The sequence below is a fragment of the Condylura cristata genome, unplaced genomic scaffold (assembly GCF_000260355.1).
Source record: "Condylura cristata isolate star-nosed mole 26May11 unplaced genomic scaffold, ConCri1.0 scaffold00002, whole genome shotgun sequence".
NCBI lineage: Eukaryota > Metazoa > Chordata > Mammalia > Eulipotyphla > Talpidae > Condylura > Condylura cristata.
In genome coordinates, this window is record NW_004567103.1 from 29,145,399 (window position 1) to 29,163,298 (window position 17,900).

Below are 17,900 nucleotides of genomic sequence, written 5' to 3' on the forward strand. Positions count from 1 at the left end.
ACTACCAGGGTAGGCCCGGCCATGTGTGGCCTTAGGAGCTCTTTCCTTCTCTTAATCGTCCATTAGTCAACAAACCCTGTTCTTAAACCCAAAGCTGAGTCCAGTCTTGCGATTGTGAGTGCAGGAGTGAGACCCCACAAACCTGAACCCCACCACACCCCCAAATTCTGTTGTTTTACTCTCAGGTCCACTTCCATTCTAGATTATTTTCAAGTGCTAGATGTACACCGGGCAGGGATTGTGTTCTTTTCCAGCACTGAGTCTTACCGGGGTATTATCGATAGGTAGGTGAGCTCTAATTTGCCTAATGTCTGTTTCTAGCCACCTGTTTCTAGCCCTGGGGTGGCGGAGGCATGTGTCCATCCACGAGCTCATCCTGGGCTCCTGGAGCTGTTTCTATAAGGAAACCCAGATGCGCTGACCCTTCTCAGGCTGTTCTGTGTTAAAAGCCTCAGGTTCCTGTCAGCCATCCTTGCTCAGAGGACCCACCAATCCCAACTGCACTTTCCTTTCTGAGCCCCGTTCCTGCACCCCTTTGCCCGGTGCAGTGCTGGGACTCAGTAATCCTGATGTTGACATGTGTCTTGAGTAGCTTTCGGCGACCCGGCACAGCAGCTGCTTTTCCCTCTTGTGGCTTGTGCTGCAATGTAATCACTCTAAACAAAGGTCACAAAAAGATCTCCTTTCAGCTGGACCAGTGCTCCTAGTATGTGCTGTAGTCATGTTTTTTTCCAGCCGGTTTGGGGCTTCTTTTACAGCAGTTTAATTGCATGTATCTGGAGGAGGTGAGCCCTCTCCTGCCATCTGCTGGACTCCATCTCTGAGTTTAAAAGAAAATTAAACTCTGAGATATTCATGTACACCTCTTAAAACAATAAGTAGCACACAATGTTATCAATATGAAATTACTTGGATAGGTAAAACTATTGACATAAATTACATTTTTTTACAGTTTGTGCTGTCTTCAAAATCTGTTATTTTACACATCCCCCTTCAGAGGAGCCACGTTTCAAGTGGTCAGTGGCCAAGGTGGCTGGTGGGTGTTTTAGATGACATAGCTTTGAACAGTACAGGAATAGCGGATTGTGACAGCCACTCCCTCTAGGCCCAAGGGAAAGTGCTCAAGAAAAAAAGGTGGAAGAGTCAGCCCTTCCTCCAAGCTTAGACCCTAGGAGTGTGGAGGTGGGGGCCGCTGGTGGGGGGGGGGGCAAATGTGTTTCCTGAGGTGGCTCAGGTCTGGGCTGAGAAGTCAGCAAACCACCTGGGATTCTGAAGAGCTTGAATTGAGGCCTCTCTGTGTGTTGTGGGGAAATTTTCTGGAAAGCTGCCCACAGGATTCAGTGGCGGGTGTGTGTCACTGGGCCAGCCATGCACTCCAGACCAGGAAGGTTCCCTAGACCTGGTGCTGACTGCCAGGATGAAAAGTAAAGTCTTCCTCGTGGATGTTCTTTTATTGCATTTGACATCACTGTGATTGGCAAAGGAGAAGTGTTTTAGTATGCTGTCAAATATTCCAAAGAAGGGCAAAAAGTATGGACTTGAAGCTAAATTGACAATTGGCAGGAGTGTACAACCCATATTCTATGCTTTCCATATTAAACCTTCATTCTCAAAATTGCTTCCTTTTACCTAGTTGAAATTTCTACCATGGAATTGTTTTCTACTCAAAGGAGACTGCTGTCCTTTCTCTGAAATTTGTTGCTAGGAATTACAAATCTCTTTCATGGCAACTTGAGAGTTTTCACCTGAACACCATCTCCTCAGGAGGTGAAGCAGGCTGGTTGTGACAAAATTGACAACTGTGGTAGAAAAGGGAGGTGGACATGAGTCAGCCCTGGACACTAATTAGATGGTAGACCAAGAATTCAGTGTCTGGTCAGCTAGAACAAAGGACAAGTTAATCCTGGGCTTTTAGGCTTGCAGCCCAAGGCACAGAGACCAAGAATCACCCTAGCTATGTACTCGAGTTACTAGGGTGGGAGCACTGGCTTACAAAAAAAAAGGATGTACAGTTTTCACACTCTGGCCCACTATACACCTGTCATGTCTTCAGTTTGACATTATTTTGATTGGTGGGCAGTGCTTCAAGCAGTGCATGTTTGACCTTCAGTCCTGTGTGCTCTTTGTCCATCTGTGTGGTTTCAGTTTCTTCTGCTTTGGGGTGCAATAGGGGGCACGGGCCTGGGAGGCTAGGTGTGGTGTGGACATGCCTGGACATGTTGCTGCAACTGCATGGGTCTGGGACTAGACCCTCAACAGCTGCCTGATGACGTTTTTTACTCAGATTTCAGTTGTTTGTTTTGTTTTTTGTATTTCTTTTCAGGGTTCACAGAATTCCCAGATGTAATGGATTAAAAGTTTCCCGCACTTTTAAAAAGCTTTCTGATAAGTCTTATTGGGAGTAATTTAGCTTTCTGTCTTTGCAAAAAAGGAAGCAGTTCCAAGACAAACATTGAGAAATGAAAAATATTGCCTTTGAAATTTTGGATAATATATGCTTCACTTTATAGTACACTCTGTTAAATTTGGTTAAGTGAATCAATTTTGACATTAACAATTTATTTCATGTTTTCTTTATGTAGGATAAACCAACCAGCAAAGAGAAATCAACAATGCCAGGAAGAGTTTTGCCACAGTTATCTCTGGTAATTTACCTATACTTAATTGGGCTTTTGCTCCTTAAAAATGTTATGTTTCAACTTGAACATTTGATTTTATTTTGACCTTTAAGCTCCATTGGCTACTTTCTGAGGGAAAAATTCTATGAAGTGTATGTACATCTTAAGAAAAACATCTTAAAGTAAACTACAGTTTCCTAGTAGGGATAGGGATACTTGAATAATGTGGATAAAAGAATCTCCAAGGTGGTCCAGTAGAAAGTGTATCAGTGTTGGAGTGAGAAATGAGGCCTGGCTTGTAGCTTTGTTACTAATGGCTATGGCTCTTCAGTCTTGAGTGGGCTCATTTACTTTAGAGCCTCAGTTTCTGAGATTAAAAATGGGAAGAGTTGATGATATTTGTGTATACGAAAATTCCAGCACTGAAATGCTTTGCCACAGAAGATTCCTCAGATCTTGCCGCATTTTACTGTTGTGACTATAAATTGTCATTGTCTGTGGAAGAGGAAGTCCTAGATATTTTAGGTTGAGTAGTGCTTCATGATACGTGCAATGCAGTGATTAGCTTTATGGCTAATAGCTATCTTGAGTTTAATGCCAATGAGTTTCAGCTTTGTAACTTTTATAAGTTAATTAAGTGATGGTTCAACCATGGTGCAGCCATCATCAACATCCATCTCCAGAGCTCTTTTCATGTTCTTAAACTGAAATCCTGTACCCATTAAAGAATAATTCTTTCCTAAGCCCATGGCAAGTATCTTCTGTTACAATTCTGTTGACTACTCTCAGACCTCATGTATGTACAATCACAAATATTTCTTTTCTGTCTGGCATGTTCCACTTAACATGTTTTCAAGCTACATCCAAAGCAGCATTTTTATAGCTATTTAAAAACTTGTGAACAAACTGTAGCATTCACTTTGTGGGTTTTGTTGTTGTTGTTGTTGTTAATTTACAAACTGGGAGTTGCCTGGGTGAAAGCTGAAACTGGGGTCCATATGCAGAGGACTTTACTTAGAAGACTTGTGTGGGGTGTCCTGGAGAACCGATCTCTATTCCTACCTGGGGAATCTTAGAGTTTTAGACCTTTATTGGTTCAGTCATTTCACCTTCTATATAGATGGTCTTGAGAACACATCATTCTCTTAAGACTGTCTACCTGAATGTACCTCCCACCATGAGAACAGTGAACAGAAAGTAAATTTCAAGGAGGGAGAAGAAAAGTGAGGTGCTTTTGATTGCCCATGTCCAGCTCACTGGTCAAAGGCCACATCCTCATGATATTCTCTAACATTACCCTTGTGACCAGCTCTCACAATTGCACACCCCCTCTTCTTTCAGCAAGGGGTTCATTAGCATGGAGTTGGCTCCTTTGGCAACCTTATGGCTGCATTGGAGGCAGATACCACAACGATATTACAGGCATGTGCAAGAAAAAGAAAAAAAAGATTCAGATAAGATTCCCAAAATAAGTAAGTTTTTTTCCATCAAGAACTCAATGACCCAAACCATTGATATAGTACATCCTGCAGACCAGTGGTAGTGGAGGGGAAGGTGTCAGTTGACATAGGGCATTCATGTGCATCCTCCTGTGATTTAATAAAGATATATCAACAGAGTCATCAGATATGAACAGTCAGTGTTGGATAGTAGCACAGGCGCCTCTTTGTGAGGCAGTCATATTTTTTTAAGTTAGCAAATATTTCATGTTGGTGTTTCCCCTTAGTATTGGTTTGATTACTCTAACCTAGAGGCAGAGTTCACAAATAGTTTGACTGTGTAAGTTATCAATGCCAAATATATTCTCTAATGAGAGAAATGAAAATCTCATAGTAGCAAACACTCAATTTGTATTGTCAAATGAACCTCCTTGACCATAACCTTTTGCCCTCTGACTGTTGATGCTAAGGGAGGCCAGAAAACTTCTGAAGATTACATGTATTAGAGTACATTTCATTCCAGTACAAGCAATGCCACTGCCTGTTGTTGATTTCAGGGGGGATTTGTGAATAGTGAGCTCAGCATGAGGCTTTGGGCCACTTCCAGTGGCCTGCCCCTAGAGGCAGTGTTGGTCTACATCTTAAAGTAGGGCATATCAAACAGGGCCTTCAACAACAGGGGTCTGCAAGTCCATCTCATTTCCAATCCTGTGAAAATCTGTCCTACGTTCTCAGGAGATTTCCAAAGTTTCCAGAGTAGCCAGGGAGAACTCCCTCATTGGGCTAGGCTTCCTGCAGGGGGCCTCTTAAACACCTTGCAGGCACTGCCAGAGGGCAGGTTGTGTTGTGATGTTGCTCATTACCTCTCTCTCATGCTTGGTTAGGGAAATGAACCATGGCCCCTTGTATCCCTTAACGACACTAACCATGGCGACACTATCCATGCCTGGGTACTTTTCCTGGCCTATTGTTGGAACTTGGCAGCTGTATCAGTAAACTCAGTGGGAATGTTTTCTCTCACCATGAATGTGTCCTGAATTGGGGGCTACCCTGGTGGTGAGGGCTGCTGTTGCTGTGCTTTAGCTTTCCTTTGTTTTAGGGATCTTTTGGCATGGGGTGTTTGCTGTCACACTGCAGCATCCTTCCTTTCATTTTCCTCACTTTTCCAGGGTTTTCATCTTGGTGTTCCAATAAGGTTTGTTATACTCAACTTACACTTTCCATACCTTTGCAAATGGTACACAAATTCTCTATTATCCTGCTCTCTCATCTGTTTGCCTTCCTGAATTTAGCAGCAGATAACTATACATTCCCTACAGGCCACCTTCCCCACACAGAGGTTGGCAACCAACTCGCCTTTGCCAAAACCCATTTTTTTAAGTCTCTTCAATCACCAGTTGCTGGTGAACAACACTGGAAGTTACCAGGTGAAATGTGAAAGATGGAGGGCAAAGAGTCAGATAGATAAGGGAATTTACCTACAAGGATTCCTTTGGGTGGCCACAAGAAGAATAGATCTCTACACCTGCTCTCCAATAGCTTAAAGGTTTATGTAATTGAGGCTTTAACTGGGTTTAGTCACATTTACTATCCACACAGATGATCTTGACAAGCATTGTTCTCTCACACTTGAAATTGGCTTTCCATGTGGGACCACTAGGCAGGACATACATTTGAAGGACTGAGAGGTCAGTGAAGAATCTCCAAGGTCCCAGTTATGGTTGGCTGGTCAGCTAGTGGTGATGTCCACTCAGTGACCTACCCCAGCACTCACACAGAGATCATTTAAAGTGGAGATGATATTCGAGAGTTTAACAAATTTTAAAAATGGGAAAAAAATTAAATTTAGTTTATTGTGTTTTGGTTGCTTTTAGGTTTTCAAATGTAAATTTAAATTTTCTTATTTAATTTTCAGTGACTGAATTCAATAATACCTCTTTCCTGCTGATGGCATAGATGCCATAAAGGTTGCTAGTAGTTTAAATGTTTTTTGTTGACGGATTTAAATCTGGTTTCATGTTCATATCTGGCTATATTTGTCTTTTTTAGTAATTTTGGAGTTTGGACCATAATTTTAGGAGCTGTTTTTAAAAGTCAGCCGTTGATTAAGAAACTATTTCTTTAAAAAAAAAAATAAGGTACATGCTTACAACATTGTGAAGCATCACATTTGATTGTTTGCACTTGGATAAAAATATCCTGCAGTAGTTAAGACCCACAGATATCCATGTGTCTAGCAGTTGTCTGTTTTGTTGAACTCAAGTGTGTCCCAACATTGGGGGCTCCCAGCAGCTATGAGCTGGTGACCTGATTCTCAGTGTTTCTGTATCTTCACTCATTGCTCTCTCAGGAATCTCAAGACTTTTATGGAGCAAGATGAGAGTAGAAAAATGGAAGGGCAGATAAAAGGATGCAAAAGTATTCATTTGTAAGTGTCTTAGATTATTTTCCTGTGATGGAAAAATCCTGGAGTAAGGACTTGGGTGCAGGTCGTTTATTTGGAAGCGGAAGGAAGGGGGATGGGAAAGTAAATCAGAAAGGAAGAGAAGCCAGCACAAGCGTGGGCTATCAAGCTGGCCGCAGTAACAGCAGGTCTGTGTTAGTTATTGTTCCCTTAGAAGGATGTGGATACAGTACTCCCACCACCCTCAAATGTCTCCCAGTCCTGAAGCTGAATGTCATTGGCTGTTATCACCTAACATTCCTCCCCCCTTTTGTGAAATCTGACAAACTGTACAAGAAATTATCCCTGCCTCAAACAAAAGTCTTAATACGGGATTTGTCACAGTAGTGTAGAACTGCTTAGTGTCATGAGCACTGGAAGATCTTTTGTGGCTGGAATGCAGAGGAATCCATCAGAGCAGTGGAGCCCAGCAGAGAGTGCCTCTTATTAAAATGAAAGGCATTGGCCCTCTCTGGTGGCACAGTGGGTTAAAGCGCAGCACTAAGAAGCTAAAGCCACTTCAGCATGAGTTCGAATCCCTGCTCCAGAGGTGACCCACATGGCATAGCAGACTTTTCCTGACTGCCTGCTGCTCCTCTTAGCAGTGTGCTTTGTTGATTCACCTGTTCTGCTGCCCACTCTGTCTCTGGTGAATCCTCTCACAGCCCCTGTCCTCTGGCCTGTACCCCACCCAGTTCTGTATGCATAAATAAATAAATCTTAAAAAAAAAAAAAAAAGAAAAAAGGCATCAAAACCACTTGGTAAAATCTGGAGATGGGGAGTCTCCCCAAGTGAACATACCTTTGTTACATAACAGGTGCCTGCAGCCTTGGCCATATTTCCCAGTGTCACACACTGCGGACATTCAAAGGCCTGAAAGCACTTGCTGTTGTTTGTGTCTTCTTTCCAGATGTCCTGCTTTGTTTGAGAAACTGTTTATAAATAGTCTTGCACTTCATGAAAAGTATTTTTTTTCCTCATCTTGTTTTGTAAATGGTGTTTACATTTCCTATTTCAGGTGAGTACCAAACCCCAATGGCAGCAGGCGGCCCCATCATTCCATCTGAGTTTAAAGCAGGAGGAAGCCATTCCAGAACAGTTTAGTGTTAAAAATGAAATGTCATACGGTAAGGACCTTAATATGCCTACTTAGACTTAACGAAATTCTCTTGAGGAAAATAATTTAGCAAATAAAGTAATAAAACTGTAAAACTGAAATGACAGTTATGTCAAGTAGAAGATTTATCCCAAATGTTTTCCCTCAGGAAATAATTGATTCCAGTTCTTAGTTATTTTAAGCTGTTGTAAATGCTATAAAAGATATTTAAGAATTGGGATGTTTATAATAAAACTGATTTGTTGTGTTCAGAATTTGCCTATGCATCAAAGACATAAGATATTTTCCTAAGGGATTTTAATAAGTTACAAACATTACTTCCAACTACTCATTTAAATGTTTAGAAATTATTTTGACTCACCAGGCTTGTTACATTGCCTATTAATACTTTTTCATTATGGTTCTTTAAATTTTCTGAAATAGGATTGTATTTTGTTTGTCATAATTTTGATCTTGCTTGCTGTAAGAAAATTCTATGCAAATATTGAAAATGTGAATATCAGCATATTATTCAAGATATAAAATAACTTAATTGAATATTCTTGAGCTAGCCAGAGATTTCCATTATAAGGTAAAACAATAGTAACTTTAACTTTCTGGTAGTGAAAGAAAATAAATTAATAAATTATACTTACTGTATCTGAGATCTTGTAGTTTTTTTTTTCTTGGAAGTCATATTAGCATTTTATTTTAACCACTTAAATGTTTTAGTTTACTTTGCAGATGGCTGAGTTTCGATTTGTTTTTGTTGTTGTTTCAATTCAAGGTGAATACATGGAACGATATGGGAAAAGGTGCAAATTAGACCATGCTGATGATAGTTGTCCTGGATCTTCTACTTCTAAAACAAAGACCAAATCTCTACATAAAGAAAAAGAGAATTTTAGAAGTGCACTTGTTAATGTCATTATGTAAGTTTGTATGTTAACCAGGTTAGCCACTATCTGATACCCTCACTAGACTCCCTGGGAACTTTTTAACTAAAAATGTAAGAATGCTGTGCATCCTTAAGGAGGCCTCAAGTCTTGGTGGAATGAGGTCAGTGTATAGAAAAATGAAGATTGTGCTTAACCCTACTAAGCATGTCCCACTTTAAATATCCTGAGCTGAAAACATCCTGTCATTAATCCTTGATGTTGAATGAGAGCAGAATGTCTGCCTTTGACTGTGGTCTTGGAGGCTGGTAGAAGATTTGGGACAGTTTTTTATTTCCCATTTCTTTGGCATACACGGTGTGCTGACTTTTCCTGTGGTAGGTCTCCTTAAGTAAAAAAAAAGAAGCTCTTTGGGGTGAAATAATCAGCAGTGTGAACAGAGGATAGACTTGGCTCAGTTTATGGAGAGCAATGCAAATCAAGTTACAAGTTCCTCTCTGCTTCCTGTGGCATTCTGTTGGCTGCATGGCCATTTTGCATGGCTGCTCTACAGGGTACCCTCTGCTTACAAATGGCAAGAGGGAATTGTGAGAGTCCTGTGCTATGGGATTGTGAGTATGTGCCTCTGCTAGACAGCCTGGAAGTTGCTTTTGCCAGATGCTACTATACTAATACCAGCTTGGCCCACTTATGTTGTTTACTTGGTCTAAGCACTCTCAGATCACACAAATAGTGTAAAATCAACACTCAAACCCATAGGAGGATAGGGCTCTGATTACAAGCTCTTAAAAGGAACTTTTTCTCTGCCTGACATTTTAGCCAAGATAAATCATCTTTTTTTTTTTTTTACACAACTCCTGTCCTTGTGGCTTCTGGCTCTACTTTAGTTGAGGATAGAGCCCATTTGGGGATTTAGCAGCATCCAGGAGTTTGGGTTTGAATTCCCTATTATGTTCAGGCCTACAGAATCATGTCATAACCCACATGGGCATTATATGCAAACCCTACCTACAGATGGACATCCATAGCCATAGGCTTTGGCTGATTGCCCTGCCATTTCATTTTCTCTCTTCCTGAGTATTCCTTTCTTTCTTGTTAAATTTTGAGTTCAAAAGGAGCCTTTTGAGATATTACCGAGTATTTATAAAATGATACTGGGAGATTTTTCAGATTCTCTTTGCTGCTGTATTGTAAGAAACAGAAGTCCATTTTGAATCATTGTATGTCATTTCTCAGTTATGCCTTTTAAATAGGATATGGGTGGACTTATTAAAATTCAGTCTTAGTTTCTTTATTTTAATAGCATGTTTACTCCCACTTACATTTACTGGTAATTTTTTGTGCATTTAACTTTCAACAGTTTATTTTGTATTCTCAGTTTCCTCTCCAACTTTTGTTTTTATGTTGCCTTTGCTTATTTTTACTCCTTTTAATGCTTTCTGTTGGATTGAAATTTCTCTCTTCTCTCTTTAGTCCTGTTGGCTTAAAAGTGATCATATGTTTTCATTTCTTTAACTGACTGTCCTAACATGTGAAACCACATATTGTAATTTCTGTTTCTTGAAATTTCAAAGTCTTAATTTTCTGGCATGAAATTTTTCAGGTAACTTTTTTTTCAGTCTTCCCACTGATTTCTTCCTTTAGTACCTACTGGCTGCAAGACCAGAGCCATTTCTTGGGGTCTCCTAAGCACATTGGTTTCTTTCTGCATAAAGTATAGGATGTGGGTATGTTCAACTCTTTCATCTACTCTGTGTCATCGCTTTGTGTTTCAGAAATTTCTTGAAATATCTCCTTCTGCTGATAAAGTCTTGACACAATCATGGCTTAAAACTACTATAATTTTTACAGGAAAACTTGAGGAAAAGGATGTTTAAGTCACCATCTAAAACCCAAAACTACTGATTTAACAAAGAAGAAAAATATATCAACATGGTTCTTCTTGTTTTTTAGAAGTAAAGTATATCATATATTCTATATAAGAGTCTTGAGGATTAGGGCCCTCTCTGGTGGCACAACAGGTTAAAGCACTGCACTAAGAAGCTAAAGCCACTTCCACATGAGTTCGATCCCCACCTGCCCCGGAGGTGACCACATGGCTAGGCAGACCTCTCCTGACCCGCCCGCTGCTCCCCTCAGCAGTGTACTTCGTTGATCTGCCTGTTCTGCACCCCGCTCTGTGTCTGGTGAATCCTCTCACCCTCCGCATCTCTGGCCTGTACCCCAGTTCTGTACGAATAAATAAATAAATCTTTAAAAAAAAAAATTCTATTATCATTGCCAGCTAGCAAATTCTTTGCCCGTAGCCTTATAACATAGAATCATAGATCCTTAGAACTAAAAGCCTCTTCATTTTTAGCTGCAAGAATTTCTGTCATTATTCCTAGAGCTCCCAACCACCATGATCTTGCTGCTTTTTCTTCAGCACCCTGATCTTGTTGCTTTCTTCTAGTCAGACCAGACACAGAGGGTGAAGTTTGCTTAGTTCTCAGGATTCAGCAAGGTCAATAAGATGAGCATTTCTGCCATTAAAGCAACAACAAACAACAGCCCAATTATTAAACAACTTTTTGTTGTTTTATGCAAAGAAAATTACTAGTTCCTCTCTGCTTTGTGTGACATTCTGTGGCATTCTGCTGGCGGTATGGCCATTTTGCATGGCTGCCTTATTGCCCACATGGGAGGGCAGAGTACCAAGTGCTCACAAATGCAAAGAGGGAATTGTGAGAGTTCTATGCTATGAGATTTTGGGTATGTGAGTTGAATCTGAACCCAGAAGTCCTGATTCCTTGAGTAGATTGCTCTTTACTGTAAACCAACAAAATAACGAGTTCATTACTTTTTCAGTTAAAATAATGAACCCTCCTCTCTCCAACTATATATCTCCCATGATTTTATCTTTGTACTCCTTTGCTCTTTACATGTTTTGGACTGCCCGCTTACATGGAATGAAACAGATTTATTAAGACATTACTGAGACTTTGCCTTGTCTCTTTTCTCTGGTACATATAATTAAAGAAAATGAATATTAAGTTTAAATACAGTGGATTTCTCGATTTGCAAAAGACAATAAGTTAGACGATACATTTGTGTACATACCTTAGTATGATGGCTGAGAATGATAAATCAGTAAGCCTCATTTCTACTACTTGGACAGTTAGCAGGATGTAACATTAATGACACCTATCCATCACAGATAAAGTTGGGATCCAGAATACAATAGTTTGAATGACAGAGGTTAAATATAGAACATGTTACTTTTCTTGAAGATGTCAACTATCCTTTCCACACAATGAAGTTCTTAAGACATTACAAAATGTGGCTCATATTTGGGATAGCTTTAAAATGAATTATAAGTATAAAATTATAGTTATATGTGAACACAGCTAATGATAAATACAAAGGAGCATATTAACATCTATGTCATTCATTGTTCACTTGTATGTCTCTACAAATCTGGGAAATGATGTTTTGAAGAATGTATTTTTTATAAAACTAAAAAAGGCATTAGTGCACTTTTAAAATACATATTTCTACATAACTATATGTGGTTTAGAAATAATGCATGAACAAAATTTTAGGAGAGAACTAAGTTTTGGAGTAATGACGAGGAACAAGTAAAGCCCATGAAAAAGGATGTGGCCTCCAATTAGGGCTTACACATCATTTTCAAAGTAACTCTTGATGAAAAAGGAGAAAATGATCTTGGAGAGGCTTATGATACCAAACAAATATGTGTGCTACTTACAAAATGTTCATCAACTCATTTTTTCTTCTTAATGAAAGATCATCCCGATATCTTTATATCCAATTATTTGTGTTTTAATTGCCTTTTATATATATATGAATTGTGTTTGCCATTTTTTTTTTTTTTAGGCAACAAGATTCTGCTGTCTTAGAGGCAGCTACCCATGATGAAAGTGCATTTCCAAAACCAAACACTTCTGCAGTAGAGAAAGACATCCTGGTAACAGGTTTTTTTCTGTGTTTACTATATTTGAATACAAAAATAACATTGGAAGACATTTTTATACTTTTGAGGTTATTCTGTGTTCTTCCCTTGTGGAACTTTGAGCTATAGTAGAATATATGAATTCCATGTAATTGCTCTATTGCAATTCTTTCCTTTGCCACTTAAGACCACAATCAAAGAATATCAAGTTTACTTCTCCCTTTGTTCAAGGTAGACTCAGTCTTAATATAGCTTTTATATGCCTGTATTACTCTATGAGTGATATCTTAACTCTATAATGGGTACTTTACAGAGCATATTAGCTTGCTTTGGAAATTGTGCTACTTTTAGTATTTCAAATACAGAAAAATATTTAACATTATAATTATCAAAGGCCTTAATATTCTTAATTTGAAAATTCTTTTCTAATATGTTAATATTACTTGTGTGTCCATTATTAGATAAATAATGTCATATTTGAAAATGAGTATTTTACTTTATGTCAACTGCAGAATTACAGTATAGAATACCAATAGTTTAATTGGGAATTTTCAAAATATTGTCTGTCATATTTATGAGATCAATATACATTGGTACTATTTCACTTCTGATTAATCAGTAATAAAAAGATAACAAAATAATAAAACCACACATTTATAGTAATAAACTGTAGTTTATTGTGGGGTCTACTCACACATATTTAATAATATAACAATGTTTTACAATGTAGCTATGACCTAAAAACTTTATTTTTCATTATATTTTTGAGAACTCAGTGCCTTATGAACTGTACAGAATACTTTTTTTATGATCTGTAAACATTTTATCCTCCTAAAACTTTAATTTTATAAGTAGTTTTTATTTTTATTTTTATTTTTATTATAATAGTAAAGCTGTCTACATTTCTTGCTCTTCTTTATGTAGAGATACTACTATTATATTAACCATGGAATTGATACTGACCATGTAGCCCCAATGGAAGATTCTTGGCTAGAGCATGTGTTGGATTTAGTCCCTCAACATCTCAAAGTCCTCACTAACAGCATAGTTGTATTATCTGATGAAATGAGAGAAGATTATCTTCTTAGTGTCAAAAAATCCATAGGTAAATAAACATTTTTCTTTGCTTTCTACCTTTAATATCTGTATTATTAAAGGTAAATTCTTTTTGAGTTAATACCTATACATGAAATTCACATTTATGATGCTGTTTCTTATCACTGTATTATTACTTAATGTCATAGGCAAATTTCATTAATAAAGTACAAAAAATTTAAAAAATAGGCTTTTTACTTGTAGGAATATATCCCCCAGCAAAAGATAGAACTGAAGAATATCATACAGTATTTGATAATTGAATGAATAATATTACTGATAAATTAGAAAGTGGCTAAATTACCAAATTGTTTCTATGGGCCTGGGGTTGGAAAACTATTTCTAATTGGCCAAATCTGATCTACTGCCTATTTTTGTAAGTCATTTTACTTACACAGCAATATAGGATCACAGCAATATACACTCATTTGCATATTTTTTATGGCTACTTTTGAGCAGAGTAGAGTAGTTGTGATATAGGACTTGTGTTTCACAACTTCATATACTTTTTCAGGGTTTCATAGTTTAAAAACAACTCAAAAGATTACTATGTTCTTAAGCACCTTAAAAGAGAAAAAAAATTGAAAATAGTTTGGTCCTGTTATGTAAAAATATTTGCTGATGCATGGCTTAGACCAAAAGATTCTAAGACTAATAAAATCAGAATTATTTTAAAAGCAATGATTTCTTAACCATCTGAAGTAAAATCTGTGGAGACAGGCTCTTTGAGGCCATACTTTTAAAAAGGTTTTTTAACTGGTTATGATTCTAAACCTGGTATAATTAATACTGTGTTAAAGTTGGAAAAGTTATTATGCTTTTGAGTTCTCTGAGAATTTTCGAGAGAGAAAGGCATTCATTGCATTTAAGACTTTACTGAATAGTCTGGTAAAAACCATCAAGATCCAAATTCTTACTCCCAAAGAATCATAGTATAAGGAAAGTGATGTTCAAATCACTAAATTATAATGAGTAAGAGTAGGTGTAATGAGAAGTGAAACAGAACACACAATAAGGCAGTCCTGTTTGGAAGGAATTTGGGGACATGTGAAATGAATCTTGAAGGATGGACAGTATACTAGAGAATATACTTGACCTGGAAAATAGTGTGAATGATGACAGGTATGCACAAATAGCTCTTTCTGGGTCCGTGACTATTTCTTACGGTAAAGTATAGGGCACATTGTGTAAGGGGAAAGAATATCAAAAGCCTACAATCTGAAAGCCTGAAGCATTTGAAAATAAGAGAATCACTGAAATATTTTAAGTGTAGGGTAATATATTCACATTTTAGAAAGAGCATTTTTAAGATGGACAGGAGAATTAGAACTGTGAATTGAAGACCACAGAGAGCAGAAGCAGTAGCTTTCTTTTTTGACTTATAACAAGGTTGTTTTAAGCACTTAAGCAATTTAAAAGAAAATAGGCCAAATATAGCTTTCCTAAGTGAAAGGAAAATACTTTATGTTGCATTATTGAACTTTTAGTAAGAACTACTTGTGGTGGAATAGCTAAGGGAAAATAACATAAAAAGCAATATTACTTTCAAGTGAAATAATGGGGACACATTGTTATAAGAAAGAAGATATTTTCTTAAAGACAGTCATACATTTTCTCATATTCATAAATGCACAAATTGGTCATTATTTAAAAAAACACAATTTTAATAAAATTAGTTTTGCAATTTCTTAGAACTATGCTACAGTTAATAAAAGATTGTTGACCAGAACTTTCCCATTCTCTTTTAGTTGATTTTGTTTTAAAAGATCCTAGAGAAAAAGAAGATGATAAAAAGGTAGATGAACTTCTACCCCATCGTGCTGAGTAAGCAATCAGGTTTCTCTAAGAATATTGTTCTTTCACTCTGCATTTTCTCACATATATGTTTTTTAAGACAGATTTGTCTTATTATCATTTTTGTATTTCAGCCCTAAAGTGTTACATTTACAAGTTGATGGATAGATGGATGGAAAAATAGCTACATGAGTAGATGGACACCTTAGGTGATTAAAACATATGTCCCTGTGGAAGACCTTGATGTAGATATGTGTATCTCTGTGACAACTAATATAGTTTTCAGCTATAATATAAAAATATAAAAGCTCAAAATTAATTTGAATATGCAAAAATATTATCATGAAGGTTGCCCTAAGATATGCAGATATCAAAGATATTTTAATTTACTGCATGGATTATTGTATGGAACACATAATGGTGAAAAGCCACTTGCTATTTATATTTTCCCTTAAAATAATTAATGTTTCTGAATGAGTATCTTAAATAGTTTGAAGAATGCAACTATGTTTATTCAATTAATAAATTTGGTTTTACTTTTATATCACTCAAAAGTGCCCCAAATTGTTTCCCATAATGAAATGCACAAAAAGTAACAAGCCATTTACAACATGAATTCTGAGAATAACATTTCTCTTGGGAAAATACAGATACTCTCTTTTGTAATAGTAAAGTTTACCACAACTGAAAAACAGGATTACACTTGCTGTTGTATAGTGAAACAAGGCTAAGTGTTTATAACTAGTGAGAACATAAACATGATAGGCATCAAGGGTAAATATTTAATATATACTGAAAGATGAAGATGATATATCTTTAACATATAAAAATTAATCAAGTCCTAGGATTTACCAAGTAAACATCTTCGAATAATGTTAAAAGAGTGTGTTTTTCTAAGTAACAATTATACACTAACAAAAGTGAAGTTCAAGGGAATTTCCAGAGGCAGATTGGACTATATCATGTAAATACTTTTAAAATAAAGGGAAAATGAGGGTTTTTTTTGGTGAAAATCAAAAAATTTTTCAAAATGTGTATGAAAGCCTATTTTTGTTACTGTTTAATCATTATGAGTTATTTGTGCTCTGAAATAGACTGAGTAATTAGGGGAAAAACCCCTATGTGTTAAAGATTCTAATTTCATGTGCATTATATTCTTATAATTCCAGAAAATCATACAGTATGAATTTTATATATATTCACACATAGTTGATATTATTACTACTATAATACATCACATTTTCTTTAATTAGACCATTATACATTGATGATAAAATGTTTTTTTATTTTCAGAGAAAGTAAATGTTGTTTTTTTCTCCAGAATGGAAGTTCTTCCAAAACCTTGGAGAAAATCATTTTTATCTGCAAGGAATTATATTAGGGATCACCTAAATGCAATGAATCCTACAATGTTGGCTGTGCTAGATTTGTGGAACAATACTTTTAAGTGAGTATTTCTGTCCTTACTAAGTTTTTTCTTTTTTAAGATGTAAGTTAACTTTATCACATCTTAATTATTTCTTTTACTATTTTAAGTAAAATTTAGTTACACATTAAGAAATCAGTGCATTTCATTTTCAAAACACCACCGGTTTTCTTTTATGTGGGTTCACAGATGGAACTGCCAAAACATTGGTGGTGAATGGGATTCCATTGTTCAGTACTGTCCATGAAGAGTTTTGTTAAACAAATATCAGGAGGCATGGATGAGAAAATGTAAAGAGGAAACATTAGAAAAATAAAAAAGCCGAGAGGATACAGCAAATAGATGTGTCCATAATTAGTTTTCTATGATCACGGCACCAGAAGTATTAGTGCAGGACCCCAAGCTATGCAGGATAAAGACAAATAAGAAAGAAGATTTACAGTCTGTGGGTGGAAAAAGAATCCCACCAACTCTTACGTGGCCTTTGTAGACATAAGCAGTGGACACTCTATGTGAACATTAAGAACAGGTTGAAGATCCTGAATACTGTCCCTCTGAGTAGAAGTCAATATTGTGTACACAGGGTATCTTTACTCAGGGTATCTTTACTCAGGGTGGCAGTCATTTTTACTGAATCGCTGTAGGTCTTGAAATTATAGGGCTGCTCTGTGTGTGGTAATGGATCAGAGGACACTATGTGAATGCTTCTCAGATGTAGAAACCTGAAGCATTTTTGCAAATTCATGGTATTTAAAGAACCTACTTAGTGTCAGAGATAGCATTTGTAATGCAGTCACAAATGACAAATTGTGCAGTATTTTTGCTTGAAAAAATAGTGTATATATGAGAAGTAGATATATATCTGCGTGACGATACATGTATAAGTATAGACATTACCATAGGATGCAAATTACAATAATTGAATATAAAAGGCAGATGTCTAAGAAAGTATAGCTCATTTTAAAAGATAAAATGGATTAAAAAACTCATGGTCTCACACAAAAGTCAGAGGCTTTCTTATACACAAACAACCAAGCAGAAGAAACAGAGATAAAAAAAAACCATCCCCTTTTCAATTAAAACAAAAAGAATCAAATACCTGGGAGTCAACCTAACAAAGGAGGTAAAAGACCTCTACAA

The 17,900-nt window shown here is 36.8% G+C and overlaps 1 protein-coding gene across 1 annotated transcript in view; it reads left to right on the plus strand.

The window, feature by feature from the left end:
- The first annotated feature begins 220 nt into the window (after positions 1 to 220).
- DNAH7 (dynein, axonemal, heavy chain 7) overlaps positions 221 to 17,900 on the plus strand; it is a 205,444-nt gene continuing 187,764 nt past the window's right edge. Inside the window, exons 1-9 of the mRNA XM_004674839.1 lie at positions 221 to 284; positions 2,324 to 2,343; positions 2,583 to 2,645; positions 7,520 to 7,628; positions 8,385 to 8,529; positions 12,370 to 12,460; positions 13,370 to 13,550; positions 15,289 to 15,364; positions 16,656 to 16,781. Coding sequence (XP_004674896.1) covers positions 221 to 284; positions 2,324 to 2,343; positions 2,583 to 2,645; positions 7,520 to 7,628; positions 8,385 to 8,529; positions 12,370 to 12,460; positions 13,370 to 13,550; positions 15,289 to 15,364; positions 16,656 to 16,781 — 875 coding nt within the window. The remainder of the gene's footprint in view (positions 285 to 2,323; positions 2,344 to 2,582; positions 2,646 to 7,519; positions 7,629 to 8,384; positions 8,530 to 12,369; positions 12,461 to 13,369; positions 13,551 to 15,288; positions 15,365 to 16,655; positions 16,782 to 17,900) is intronic.